Genomic DNA, 14,490 nt, shown 5'->3' with positions numbered 1-14,490 from the left:
GTAGTGTCATGTCCGAAAGACTCATTATAGTGAGTATGTTACACGTGTGACACATTTTGAATGAAAATTATTCTCATATATATATATATGTGTGTGTGTGCGCGTGCGCGTTCTCTTTATGTTTGATGACTGGGTTAGGATAAACTTCCAGATACGATTGAGGGTGACACACACAAAAAGCTGAAAACCCATGTCACTGAAAGCTAATTCAATTGACGTAGGCCAGACTTCAACTAAAATATGTATGAAAGTTTCATTGCATTTGCATGCTCGATCTATCCAACAGTCTAATGTGGACAAAAGGGTTTGTGGAAGTCCTTTTACGCTCATGTTGTGTGTTTTTCACATTGAAAATAGTCGGTCGCTCTCTCTCTCTCTCTCTCTCTCTCTATATATATATATATATAACTTGTGGAAAAAAATGTGGACCTTTGCCATTGTTTTTTTTAAATTTGGATTTCTCATGGCTTTTACCTTCACAAGTTGGGTGCTTGGTGCAAGGTCTTGCATTGTCCCCCATTATGAACATTAAGATAAAGTTGTGTAACATCAAATGCACAAGTTAGAATATCATTTTTTCTTTAATCTTTTTGAGTTGTAATGGAATCTGTGATATTGTATAATCTATGTAGGATCAATGGAGGTAAAAAGATTGAGCTCAATGGTTATTATTATTATTATTTTTTTGGAAAGCATTGACCTTTTGGTTATATGCCAATTCTTTGAATGAAATAATAAGATATTTCTTTATGTTTCATGAAAAAGGTTGAGCTGCCAACCCCTTATCCACCCCATAAATTATTGCCTTTCCCTATCTTGAACATCTATTTCTTTTTCGGGTTGCCCTTTTATGTTTGCAATGATGTAATTGATATTGTTTTTTATGGTTTGATTAGATTTTGAGCCGTGCGTTGGGAGGAAAATCCGGCAGGGCCATCACCGGGTGGGACATAGGAATCCGGACCGTCCACTTGTCAGCATCTTCCAAGGCTTTCTCATCTCTCAAAATTCCAGCTCTTCTCTCCATATATGAAATCCATCGAGATGAGGTTTGTATCTCCAGAAATGCACTGCTAATAGACCTAGTAAGTTTTGCTTACTGAAATTAAAAATTAAAAATGAATTAGGTGTGGGAGCTTCCTCCTAAGGCTGAGTTGATTGCATGGTCGGAGAAGACTGGGGTGGAGATGTTCAAGTATGGAGATCACATCATGGGCATCCAAGGCCACCCTGAGTACACCAAGGACATCCTTCTCAACCTTATTGATCGTCTCGTGAAACTCGAATACATCGTGGTACGAGTATTTATTGTGCTAGAACACTGAAACTGAGAGTGCTATTTTTATTTCGTAACGTAATTTCTTTACTGTTAATTTGGTTTTAGGACACTGAAACTGAGGAGTTGAAGGCCAAGCTGCAGGCGAGTGAGCCAGACCAAGAGGCATGGAAGAGTCTCTGCAGAAGCTTTCTCAAGGGAGAATTATGATGATAAATTTCCAATGTATGGGAAAATAAAATAAAAAAAAGGGATGTGTAAATATGCTGTGTTGAGGAGGGGCTAAGAAAGGGTTGTGCGGGTTGGGCAGTTTTCAGTGTGATAGGCAGAAGAAGCTTAGGTGGGTAACTGTATTTAGGTTGGAAGCTTAAGATGTTATCTAGTGTATTCCCAAGGGAATTTGCAAGGTTGGCTACTCTAATAAAATCTGTGTTTTTTTAAATATTCCCACTAACATTATATTGAGACAAATATGGCACGTGGTGAATGATAGATTTTGAATACATCGTGAAATTAAAGCATGCACCAAAAAGAATAAAATAAATTATACTTTCCTCCTTATTGATTAAATTTTTAGAGTTATATTTCTTTTTAGATTTTGAATACAAGTGATAGTATAAACTACAATGGGAGGGTTTTTCACACACACTACTAATGTATCATGGGGATTTGAAACTAAGACAATTGGTCTACAAGCCAAGACCCTTTTCCACTTAGCTAGACCTTGTTGGCTATTTCTTTTTAGAATATTATATATTTTTTAGAACAAGCATAATCTCATTAATAAATCGGTAAATACAAGAGATGCACAAGAAGAACACACCCCACATGGAGGTTCTTGCATACAATAAATCCAGCAAGACAGTGAGTAATAACTATTACAAATTCAAGCCCAACTCACTCAGAGTAATAGAAAGAGGATCACGAAGACTCTTTATAGCACTTGTGCTACAAAGAGACCAGGAGAACAACTAATTTTGCATGAACAAGGATCCAGAAGCACCAAAAGTGAAATGGCCTTACCGCTCAACATCCACTTAGCCAAATAAGGCCACAACACCTCCAACATTCCACATGATCTTACAGCCAGTATGAAAGATCCATCTAGATCTAGCAACTCTACCTCATCAACATAAAGGATTTTAAAAGCCAGTCCAAAAGGATTAGGAAGAAGCAAAACCCAGCATTGAACTGGGGGGAAAATATCTCTACAACATGTGGGGGAGAGAGTCGCCCGGTTTATGTAATACCCCGAAAAATTCAAAGTAGATTTTCATATATTAGTGAAAAAATAATATTACGGTGAAGGATAATTATGGGTATTTTATCAAGTGATTTTGGATTGAGAATATTGGATTAACTGTGTTTAATTTCAAGTTGGACAAAAATTCCCTTACGTAACATTTTCTGAATTTTCCAAAGGAAGTATGAGAAATTGAAGTGATATCATTATGATTCTTAGGTAGAACAATAGTATTTGACTCAACAAACACGTAGGAAATCATTTTTGAATTTTGGGCCAAAATGATCAAAATATCCCTACGTGTGAAAATTACCAAAATGCCTTTGTAGAAATTTAAAAAAAAAAGAAAAGAAAAGAAAAGAATTTGAGAAGTGGAGGGCAGCAACCCACTCTTCCTCTCATTCTTTCTCCCTTGCTTCAACCTTTCAAATCCAAAATCATTTTGGAGATGAATTGGTACCTTAATTATTAGTGAGTCATTAGCCTAAGGTGTGAGTTGGAAGTCTACTAGGGGGTGAGTCACCTAGGCTAAAATTCCTCAATGATGAATCTGATTTTTTTAGAGCAAAGAGAGAGAGAGAGAGAGAGAGAGAGAGAAGAAGAAGAAGAAGAGGAGAAGACTTGGAAATAAAGAGGAGAAGACTTGGAAATAAGGAAGATGGAATTTATTACCATTACATCCATGAAAGAATTATATGTTTTTCAGGGACCAAGTAAAACAATAATTTAAAAAATTATATATATATGTATATTTTTTGTATATTTGACTTTTGACTTCAAACTGAAAAATATAATTTGACAAGGTAAAAATTGCTTGCGATAAAGAAAGCATCACATCATGAATTATTGAACTTATTTCAATATCAAAAAAATATCAAACATTTGTAAATTACTGTAGTTTGATTTTCCAAATGCAATATGAAAATATTTATTGTAATATTTAAATTTAATTAAGGATTTTTATCTAAAAAAATAAATGCTGCAAAAAAAAAAAAAAAAAAACCCATTCAAAGATCTAAAACAATAATGAAAAGAAAACAAATAAAATTCTAATATTTTTTTAAAGAGAAGCGTCGGATGTTTGTGCAAATAATCTCGCGGGCGAATATTCGCTTCTAGATCCTTCAACATTCGATCTTTCTTCTCTCTCTTCCTCGTTTCCTGTAAAAAAGATTGGAGTAAATAGATCACACCCAGGGGGTGTTGACCAAAGGCCCTCCGATGCCTAAATTAGTTCGAGTGTTTGTAGGAAAACAGTAGCTAAGCAAAGGGTACGGAGTTTATGTATGCTGTGAACCGGGCGGCCAAAGCCGTGTGTGGTGGCCGGAGCCTTGTGGAGAAAATATGGAGAGTGGAGAGGGAGAGAGAGCTTTGGGTATTTTTCTAAGGTATTAGGAGTAGGTTTAGATGTTTAGATGTACCTTGAATGATGAATGAGGTCGTCTATTTATAGGAGCCTCAGGGCAAGGGTTTCGTAGAGAATATGCTGAGTTTATTCTCTACACAAATTCCTAGGGATCAAGTCGGACTTAGATAATAACTGAATTAAATGATATTATCTCCTTTTATGAAGATAATATCTGAATTAATGATATTATCTTCTCTTTATTAGGATAATATCTGAATTAATGATATTATCTTAAAAGATAATATCATATTAATTAAGATATTTATCCCAATTAATTAATTAGCCAGATAAACTGGTTCAATTAATTAATTTAAGAGATAATCTTCTTTTCCACGTGGCATGCTGTGATTGGAGACGAAAATATTTGCTCCCACATCGGACACATGTGTTCTATTTAGATAGCATGCTATTTAGCGAACCACTTTTTAGGCTCACTGCATTAGACGAGCGAGTGAGGCGGTTTTTTCACTATTGGACTATACAGTCTCATTTAAGTTAGTCTTGTCCCTTACCAAACAAGGGTTTCGAGGGCTATTTAACTCAGTCTAGTCCAGTCCAGTAAGGCTTACCAAACATGGTTGTAGTTTTCAATTTAAGCTATTCAAAGACAAATTATAATTTATGTCAAAATAGAATAATTGCCGTTAGTTGTTAAGGGGCATTTCTGTCCAAAAACAAAAGGAAACCAAAATCCTAAAAAAACCAAGAATAAAGTAAATAAATATATATATTTTAAAGTAACCAAAAAAAAAAAAAAAAAAAAAAAACAGATTTTCCAAATCCCACCGGCCCCTATCATCTGTAGCAGATCCAGATAAAACTAAGCTAGAGATAGAGATGTTCCCAAATGGCTGGCATATAGACGCCCAAAAAGCAACTTTATGCTTTTGAGTGAGTTCAAACAACCAAGCAGGCCCTACCCAACACCCAATTAAACCTAATAAAATGAAACATGAGGGCAAGTGAGGCCATCCTAGAAAACACCCAAAGGTGGTGGGAGTTGGGAAGATGAGAGAAAGGAATTGGGAATTCGGGGTTTTGGGAGGCCTAGGGTTTGAGAAGATGAGAGAGAATTTGGGAATTGGGGAATTGGGGAATTGGGGAGATGGAGTCGAATGCTGCTCTTCAAAATGATTCTGACCTTTTTCTTTTTTTAATTTTTTTTAAGGCTTGGCTCAAAATGGTGTCGTTTAGGCTAGGTCATTTACAAAAATTGTATCTGCCTAGACCAAAACAACATCGTTTTGGCCAGGGGTTTGAAAAAAAAAAAAAAAAAAAGGAACGTGCGCACACAATTCTCCTCCTCTAGTTCAGCCATTTTGTCGAGCACCTGGGGTAAAAAACCAGCCATCCATGGGCTCCAGCTCAGGACCTCCATAACTAGTTTTCTAGCCAAAACGGGGCCCCATGACCCCTCTGGTCCCTCTATGCTACGCCACTGCCTATCATCCTCCCCCACCCCAATGTTCCCCAGCTTTCCTCTGCGAACCCTCTCTCTCTCTCTCTCTCTCTCTCTCTCTCTCTCTCTTATTCTCTATCCCCGTCTTTTTCTCTCTCTCCCCATCTCTGTCCAACCCCTCTTCGACCTCATGAACTCCACCCTCTCTGTCCTCCTTCTCGGCTGTCTCAAGACTATGTCATTGGCGACACCTGTAACATCCCGACCCCAAAAATATTAATAAGTTTGAATTAAATTAAATTTAAATTTGAAATTACGATTTTACCCTTGGAGTAGGGGTAATTTGGTCACTTTTCAATCCGGGAGGATTTTGGGAAGATGGGTGGTACAATTACGTAGATCGTACTGAGATGAGTTCGTAGACACGTAGTGGTCTCGATTTGGAGTTGTAACGAAGAAGTTACAATAAAAAAAAACTAATTGGCACAATCGTAATTATTTTGAAATGGAATTTTTATAAAAACAGAAAACACACTCTCTCTCTGTCTCTCCCTCTCCCTGGTTCGCACAACAGCCCCCTCCCCCAATAGCTATTACTATTCATCCGATGGCTTTTTGGGAAACCACCGTCGCATCCGGCCACCCTTTTGGGTGGCGTCGGTCCCAAAAGAACCGGGCCACTTCCCTCTTTCCATCCCAACCAACCTCAGCCGCAGGAACCACCTGTGCTCACCCAAAAATACCAAAAATCGACTGATTTTAACCTAAAATTCATGGAGCTCGTTCGGATGCCTCCAACCACCATTTCTGTCAATCCATGTATGCTTTCTCAACCTTTAGAGACATTCTAGCGGCTGGTTGTGTTGGATATGAGAAATTTCTGTGTTTAGGGGGTTAAATAAGAGATGGAAATTTTTCTGATTTTCGGCCTCCTATTTCGGCCATTTCTGGTGACGTTTTGGGGTAGGTCTAAGAACAAAAGTTGCTCTGCTATAGGTGCTGATCATGTAGGTATAAGTTTTACCCAGTGGTTTGGAGATTTTCCGATCGCTAGAATCGCTTTGAGCCACTATTTGGCTGATCTTAGGCTCCTAAAATACTCCTCATGTCGTCCCGAGCATGACGGTATACTCGGATATGAATTTGGATATCATTTGATCGTCGATCGGATATCTCATATTGTGCGTTATTCGGGTTTGACATGTTCGGACCGTTGGATCGACTTCATTTCAATATATATTGATCTAGAATTTGCTAGGATCGTGTAGGATTTCGCGGATTGAGAATTGGAGCCTCAGATGTTCCAATTCGATAACTTAAAGTTTGTGTTTTACAATAATCGTCCGATCGCGTGTGATCCGACTGTTCGATCTGGACCAAACTTGCAAGACGTGTATCCTAAACCTTATAGAACCCATATGAGCTTTTGGATCAGAATTTGGAGGTCGTGGGCCCCGTGGGCCCGTTTAACTAAGTTTGGGTGGTTTAACCTTTGGTTGACCGTGAGTCTTCCGAGGTATTTTCACCTTTCTAGAAGGATTAAAATGACCTTATTGACGAGTCTTGACCATTAGTTGAGTTATGTTGATCACGTGGGATTATGAGATTAATTTATTATTTTAAACTAGGGGATTAGCGGATGTTTTATTGTTATTTGAAGTTTATGCAATATTGGAAATTGGAATATATGATTATTAAGAAGTGAGTGGACATTTATTTTAAATATGCATTATTTTCTATGATTGGAAGAATATGCATGAAACGGGTTTATTTACATATATAAATAGATATTTTGGATTAAAGAGTGAGAAATTCATAAGTTGCGATATAGTATTATGAAATTGAGAATTTGATTGTGATTGAAGTATTTGATGGTGAGTTTCATAAAAAGGGGTCAAGTTATTTATGATTTCAGTCTTGGATGGATTTTTGGAGGAAATCAAGAATTGAATATTACAGTTTATTGTGGGAAGTTATAGGTATACATTATGTAAAAGTACATGCTTTTCATACGTGGCGTTGGAAATTCCCTTGTATGGGAAGAATGTATGATTATTAAGTCTTATACGTGGCGTTGGAAATTCCCTTGTACGGGAAGAATGTATGATTATTAAGTCTTATACGTGGCATTGGAATTTCCGGCGTGTGAGACACTTCCCATACGTGGCAAAACTTAAAGATGCACACAAGGTGCGGAGTCCATAGGAAATTGAACCTAAAGCTCTGATACCAAGCTGACAGGACCCGCCCCAAATTCCTCAGAACTCGGAACGAATCCTGTGGAAAATCCGACATCATCCCGATGCCAGGCCCAGTCACTAAATATAGCCTCATTTTCCAAAAAGGAATAAGGGCACGAGACTTTCTACCGAAAATTCGGCAGAGTCTTCCCTATAAATCGAACATTTCTCAAATTTCAACTTGCTCAAAATTCACAATTTAATATCCCAACAGGCAGCATGCACAATATAATAACATACAATTCACATAATCGGTCTCCGATCTTCATATAATCAGAACCAAAACCACCAACAATGTTCTTAAATCAAATAATACCTTAACCAAGGCATATAAGCTCAAACATAATTATGAATGCCAATTACAATTTACATAAATCTTACTTTCCCAACTATCCATCATATGAGGTTTTAACCTCCTAACCCAATCGCAAGTAGTTTAAGGCCTCAGCCCAAATCGTACAACAATCCAAAACTGGTTTTACACCCGTTTTGACCGGATACATTTATACAGCCCTCCCTTAGCCAAACGGGAGTATGAACAACTATTCAATCGCGCCTCGGTTTCAACCGAGTTTCAGGACCAACGACAAGGTCAGAACTAAACTCAATAAAACAACATAAGTGAAATTTAGTCCGCGGCTGCACCTAGGTACTGCTCTAGGCTACCTACGTACCCCTTGTGAAGGATCAAGCCACACGTAGTTCTTTCTACAAAAATCCCAGTTCCAATAACATACAATCCATTACAGCAATACAAAATAGTAAATTCTAGAATTATACCTTTCCCTTCTTCCTTAAATCACAACACACCAGACATTATTCTTTTAAGCATCAATCTTTCCCCGATATAGTAAAATAATCCCTTTTTCCACTCCCTGTTCTTTTACCACACGTCGGAATTCTCCAACTTCACGTGTGGTAATTCATAACAAATCACAGGGTCTCACACGCCGGAATATTCCAAGTCCACGTGTGAGACTTAATAATCACATAATCTTCCCATACACCGGAAATTCCAACGCCACGTATGGGAAGTGTCTCACACGCCGGAAATTCCAACGCCACGTATGGGAAGTGTCTCACACACCAGAAATTCAAACGCCACGTGTGAGACCAAATAATCACATAATCTTCCTATACGCCGGAAATTCCAAAGCCACATATGGGAAGTGTCTCACATGCTTGATATTCCAACACCACGTGTGAGGCTTAATAATCACATAATTTTTCCATAAGCCGGAGATCCAGACTCTGCTCGTTGGCCTAAAACTAGGCGGTGCGGAGGTAAGTTCCCGACCGCCCAATTCGGCACCGTGCTTCTCATTTTGGTGCTAACGATTGGCTACTTGGAGTTTAGAGATGGGGACGATGACATGGCGAGCAACGGATTACAAGGACTGGATGTGAGAGATTTTTGGGCGAGTGTGGGTTGCGATTGTCTTGGTTTGGTATTGTTGGGCTAAGGTAGGCTGAGGCCTAGGAAGAAGAGAAAGGGAAAGAGAGAAAAAAGACGGGGAAAGAGAATAAGAGACGAGGAGAGAGAGAGAGAGAGAGAGAGAGAGAGAGAGAGAGAGAGAGGGTTCACATTAGAGATGTTAAACGGGACGGGTCGGCCTAGCACGGCATGAGCCCAGCCCATTTAAATGAGGCACGGCACGACACGAGCACGAATATTAATGGGCCGTGCTAGGCACGGCATGAAAACTTGGGCCGGGCCGGGATTGAAAAATGAGGTCCAATGGACTGGGGGGGCCCATGGCCCGAGCACGCGTCAAGCACTGCACGAGCCCAAGCCCGCTTCAAGCCCGGCCCACTTATCATTTTTTTCTTTCTCAAAAGTCAAAATGCAATAATTTGACATCTAATGTCATTGTTTATATGGTTTTTTTTATATTAAAAATAATCATAAACATATATTTGATGTCTTTCATTTTAGGAAAATTACTTAGGTCCTTAACTAATTAAACATATCAACTACAAATTAATTAAACAACATTGGACTTGATATCTAATAAGTACATATGACATATACGATTCTCTTATAAAATAATAAGTTGTTTAAAGATGAAAAGTTGATGTGGACTTTGTGAAGTTGGACACTTTTTGTCCTCCACCTTTTCATATTGTTTGGATATTTGATTGATTAATATTTTCAAATAGTTCATCACGTCTTGCCTCTAATTATATTTTTAATGTTTATAATTTGAATTATCTATTGGAAAAAAAAAAACAAGTGAAAAAAATTCAAATTAAATGGGTTGGTTCTTGGGCCCGAGTATGGTACGAGCACGAACACGGGCACGGCACGAGCCCAGCACAGCTCGTTTCAATGTGGACATGGGCTTTGGGTCGGGCCGGGATCAATGATTTTACTAAATGGGCCGGCACAGCACGGCCTGATAAATTAAATGGACCAGACCAGCATAGCACGAAAAAGTTAAAAGCACGAGTTTAAATGCCCGTCCCGTTTGACACCTCTAGTTCACATAGGGGGATTAGGTAATCTGGGTTGCGGGGTTGGGTTGGGATGGGGGATGGGGCAGGATGAGGTAGGGGAGCATGATAGGGTGGGTGGGGTTTGGGTAATTTAGGTTTCTTTTTTAAATTGTATTCTTGGTTTTTTTTGTTTTTTGTTTTTTTTGTTTTTGTTTTTGAGGTTTTGGTTACTTTTTTGGTTACCTTTGTTTTGGAGACAAATGCCCATCAACAACTAACAACAGTTATTTTAGTTTGATAAAAATTAGAGTTTGTCCTTGAATAGTTTAAATTGAAAACTATAGGGACAAAATTGATCAAATTAAAATGACATGGACCAATGTGGTAAAGTGGCAAACTACAAGGACCAAAAAAGACTTTTTGCCAAAGGAAAATGGTGAAGTGTAGAAGCAATTGGAAGGATGAAAGGTGGGACTCTTGTTCTAAGTTCATTTTCAATTCTTGAGTTTTTGTATAATTATTTGTTTGAGTGGATTTATAGTCATAACTGAGTAAGAGAATGATTTATGAACCTTTTGAGGCATAAGAAAATCAAAAGAAGAATTTTGAAATCAAGATTTTCAGATTTTGGGTGTGTTGATAAATTTATGGGTTTGGTTGTTCAAAATTTAGATCCAAATCTCGTTTTTGGGAAGCTTAGGTCAAGGATATGATTTTGGAGTATGATTTCGAGCCTTAAGGATGGTATTTGAGGTGTTGAAAGAGACTCTTAAGAAAATTTTGAAACTTTGTATTTTTTTGGAAATTTTAGTTCATGGGCCTTACTTTGGCTCTCGTGTTGCTTTGATTTGTGAAGTATTGTTTTGAAAGGTTTTTGATGTTTTGGAAAGTTTTGGGGAATCAAATATTGGACTGAAGTTAGGTTTTCAAAACTACCAAAACAGAGGAAGCTGGAAAACGAAAATTCAGATTTTTGGGTCTGTCTTTGGGTTTGAATTTCTCACTAACCGTAGCTCAGTTTTCACATATCTTTATATGTTTAGAAAGCTAAGGTTACAAGCTTCAATTTGAGCATAGTCTTGTAAAGCTTTCCAATTTTAGTTATGCCAAAAATGAAGTGGAAAACAGGGAAAAAGAAAAGGTCTTTTGGGAAGATGAATGGTACCATGCAGTCACCATATGTGTGTTCAGCACATGTGGTGCGATGTTAGTGTCGTTCGTCATCCTCCCAACTTGGTTTTTCGTTTTAAGTTCGTTAATGTTACTTTTGGGACCATCTGAGACTTGTATCTTTTTCACCAAAATTATGTTAAGCGAAAGTACTAATTATTATCTGACCCTATTGTTCGATTTAGGCTCAAGTGAAAATAGAAGAATTGGAAGGGTAATTCAGTAATCTAACTAGTCGAACATGAGGTAACATTTTCTGATTTCCTGATGATTGGGCCATGTCACTTTTAGTCTTGGTGCTTATATATTATTGTTGTTTTGCTTCATGAATGTTATTTGATGTTTGATGAAATACTATTTGATGTTATGTGAATATTATTATTTATATTGCTCAGTGGACAATGATCAACAGGCATGACCAGACCACTGTGGTACCATGTATGACCTGAGGCGCATTAATGATCAACAGGCATGACCAGACCCTTGCCAAGTCAGTCACTCCACCCCTTTGGTAAAACAGCTTGGCTACTAAGATAGGTTAGTTAATGTACTTCCCATCCAAAACCAAGTGTCGCCCCATCTCTTAAATCTCCGAATGAGCAGATTGATGATGGAGAGGGATCATTTAATAGACCTCCCATCCAAAGCCACATGTTGCTTTGTCACACAATCTCTGTCAGATAGCATGGTGATCAGAACAAGTCATTTAATGTACTCCAGTCCCACATGGGAGAAGGGATATAAATATCTCCTCCTTAAAATATCTTTGTCTCTCCTTCTCCCCCCTATAAATACCATTCACCTACATAAGGACAGAGGTAATAAATATTCTCATCTTGAAAACCCTACATTCATTCTCTCCACCTTACAACCACTTTTGACTTAACCATCGGAGGGAGTTCAATTGGGAGCAACCCTAGTTTGCTCATATTCTGATACTTGTTCAAAGTGTGCAGGTCTTCTATGGAGAGCACCTCAACTCGGAAGATCTGGTATAGGCCCTGACCTCAATCCCAGTCCAGTTTATACATTATACGAGAAGGATATGCGGTTTACATCACTTGTATAAAATAAAAAAAGTATTCGTTGAATGAAAATTAATTCAACCGTAATTAGGACATATTTCATAGATGAATTAAATTACATGCTCTAAGCCTCTCTCTTATTAATTAACGGTGGATGAAACTTCTTCCACAAGTATATGGTTGGTGCATGGTTTTGTTCAAAAGCTTAATTAGTGAGGACTCCGCCCATTATAATTGCCTGGGGGATCATAGTTGCACCCAATGAAGGTGCCTCCGTTGTTGCACCTTGCTTTTGCACACCCTAGACGAACTGAGTTGCGCCAAACAACCTGAGTATAATGGCCACACACCTTGCCAGGAGCACATGAGTTAGAGTTGTAATGATAGCTGGACTTCTTTGATACAAACATGTTCACGGCTGCCGTGACAGACAGGTCACGGCTTCTCATGGCTATGTTTTCGCCATAAGGTCCACTGGAGTGCACAAGATTGTAGTCACCAATACGGGAATCAGGGTATCTTTGCACATGGGCCGCTACGTTGGGATCCCACGTCAGGGGCGGAACACCCACCTGCTCGTCTTGGTTGGCATTTTTTGGGTAGGCTCGTGGTTGCCAGTTTTGGTAGTTTTGTGATTGTGACAGTCGAGAGTTGTGATAATTGTGGTTGATTTGTGGTGGTGAGTCTTGAGAGTTGTGGGAATCGTGATAGTTTTGTTGTGGTGAGTTTAGGTAGTTTTGTGGTGGTGAGTCTTGAGAGTGTTGGGACATGTGGTAGTTTTGTGGTGGTGAGTCTTGAGAGTGGTGGGACTTGTGGTAGCCTTGTGCTGATGAGTTGGAGTAGCATGGTGGAGAGTTTTGGGGGTTTGGGTATTGTGGTAGCCTTGTGGTGAGTCTTTGTAGGCCGGAATTAGTTGGACTAGGGGTTAAGCCCAGGAGAAAAACTAGGGCAAACGAATTCTTACACAACCCCATATTGGCTTGTATGCGTACTGCAAATAATATCTTGGGTGTGATTGATGAGGAATGAGGGATGGAGCATGGAGTATTTATAAGGGAAATGTTTGAGGGAGTACTATATTTGTACATAGGTTTGAGAGCCTTTGAGAGAGTAAATGAGAGTAAAATAACAACTTTGTTGTAAAAGATAGGCTTAATTACACTAATGTCCCTTGAAACTTCAGTCAAATCTCACTTTTATCCCCCGAAACTTAAAATGATCCACTTTCATACATTGACCGAGGTTTAGTGACCCACTTTGCCTCTTGCCGTCAACTCCATTCAAAACTCTGTTAAAATTGATGATGTGGCATGAGTTTATTGGTAATTTCATACACATAGATCATTAAACCAAATGAGTGAGTGACGTGGCAAGTGGAGCCCACCTATGCATAGATAAAATAAAAAAAAAAAGTTTCTAATAACTAAAAATTAAAATAAACTTCATAAAAAAATAAAATAAAATAAAAACTCAAAAACCTTCCTCCAATCCTCTCATCTATGCACCCCAAACCGAACCCACAACATCTACAGCCGCCATCACTCCACCACTCCACCATCCATTTCCACAAACCCAACCCACCACCACACCACACCATCCCTACCTACAAACCCAACTCCACCCAGCACTTATAACCACTCAGCATGACAGTAATCTTCCCCCCAAAATCACCAAATCAAAAATTTCCAAAAATGAAGAAGACGAAAGCGGGCAAGATCTGGTTTTCTGGGGTTGAACTGAGAGTGGTTCATTGGATAAGAAAGAAGGTGATGATTGACGAAGGACAAAAAAATTAAAAAAAACAGCTACCTCTATTTCACGGAAGTGGATTTGAGCCTTAACAAACATAAAACATCAATTCCTAAGGGTTTTTGAGTTTTTTTATTTTAGTTATTAGACTATTTTATTTTTATTTTTAATTATATGGAGATAGACTCTACTTGCCACATCACCAACTCAATTGATGTAAATGATCCATGTGTATGAAATTACCAATAAGCCAATGCCATATCATCAATTTTAACAGAATTTTGGATGAAGTTGACGGCAGAGGGCAAAGTGAGTCACTAAATCTCGGTCAATGTATGAAAGTGGGCCATTTTAAGTTTTGGGGGGTAAAGTGAGATTTGACTAAAGTTTCAGGAGGCATTACTGTAATTAAGCCTGAAAGATAATAAATGGAGCCCACATGTTGGAAGGGGCTTTGCCTATAAAAGGGTTCACCCTTCCTTTGTAATGTACGATTGAGTAATACTGAAGCTAGAGGAACCGATCCTACATTTTCTCTGCTTCT

General features: G+C 38.5%; 2 protein-coding genes across 2 annotated transcripts; one reads left to right on the top strand and one right to left on the bottom strand.

Moving 5' to 3' along the window:
• The first annotated feature begins 637 nt into the window (after nt 1–637).
• LOC117612402 (gamma-glutamyl peptidase 5-like) lies at nt 638–1,735 on the top strand. The gene is made up of 4 exons (XM_034341092.1): nt 638–643; nt 897–1,049; nt 1,128–1,295; nt 1,385–1,735. Exons 1-4 carry the CDS (start codon nt 638–640, stop codon nt 1,484–1,486), a joined length of 429 nt encoding a protein of 142 aa, XP_034196983.1. The 3' UTR covers nt 1,487–1,735.
• A 10,671-nt stretch (nt 1,736–12,406) lies between these two features.
• On the bottom strand, nt 12,407–13,171 carry LOC117612405 (pathogenesis-related protein 1-like). Its single transcript, XM_034341093.1, has 2 exons — nt 13,128–13,171; nt 12,407–12,848 (listed from the first exon to the last, which is right to left on the bottom strand). Exons 1-2 carry the CDS (start codon nt 13,169–13,171, stop codon nt 12,407–12,409), a joined length of 486 nt encoding a protein of 161 aa, XP_034196984.1.
• Nucleotides 13,172–14,490: the final 1,319 nt, after the last annotated feature.

The sequence above is a fragment of the Prunus dulcis genome, unplaced genomic scaffold (genome assembly GCF_902201215.1).
Source record: "Prunus dulcis unplaced genomic scaffold, ALMONDv2, whole genome shotgun sequence".
Lineage (NCBI taxonomy): Eukaryota > Viridiplantae > Streptophyta > Magnoliopsida > Rosales > Rosaceae > Prunus > Prunus dulcis.
Note: the sequence above shows the minus strand (reverse complement) of the source record. Positions and strands in the feature narration are given on the sequence as shown.

Excerpts from the sequence above, each read along its gene's own strand:
- LOC117612405 (XM_034341093.1), bottom strand. The coding sequence starts at position 13,171 with ATGGGGTTGTGTAAGAATTCGTTTGCCCTAGTTTTTCTCCTGGG. Across the intron at positions 12,849-13,127 it reads GCCCTAGTTTTTCTCCTGGG|CTCTCGACTGTCACAATCAC; the intron begins CTTAACCCCTAG and ends CAATTATCACAA.
- LOC117612402 (XM_034341092.1), top strand. Across the intron at positions 1,050-1,127 it reads ATGAAATCCATCGAGATGAG|GTGTGGGAGCTTCCTCCTAA; the intron begins GTTTGTATCTCC and ends AAAATGAATTAG. Across the intron at positions 1,296-1,384 it reads TGAAACTCGAATACATCGTG|GACACTGAAACTGAGGAGTT; the intron begins GTACGAGTATTT and ends ATTTGGTTTTAG.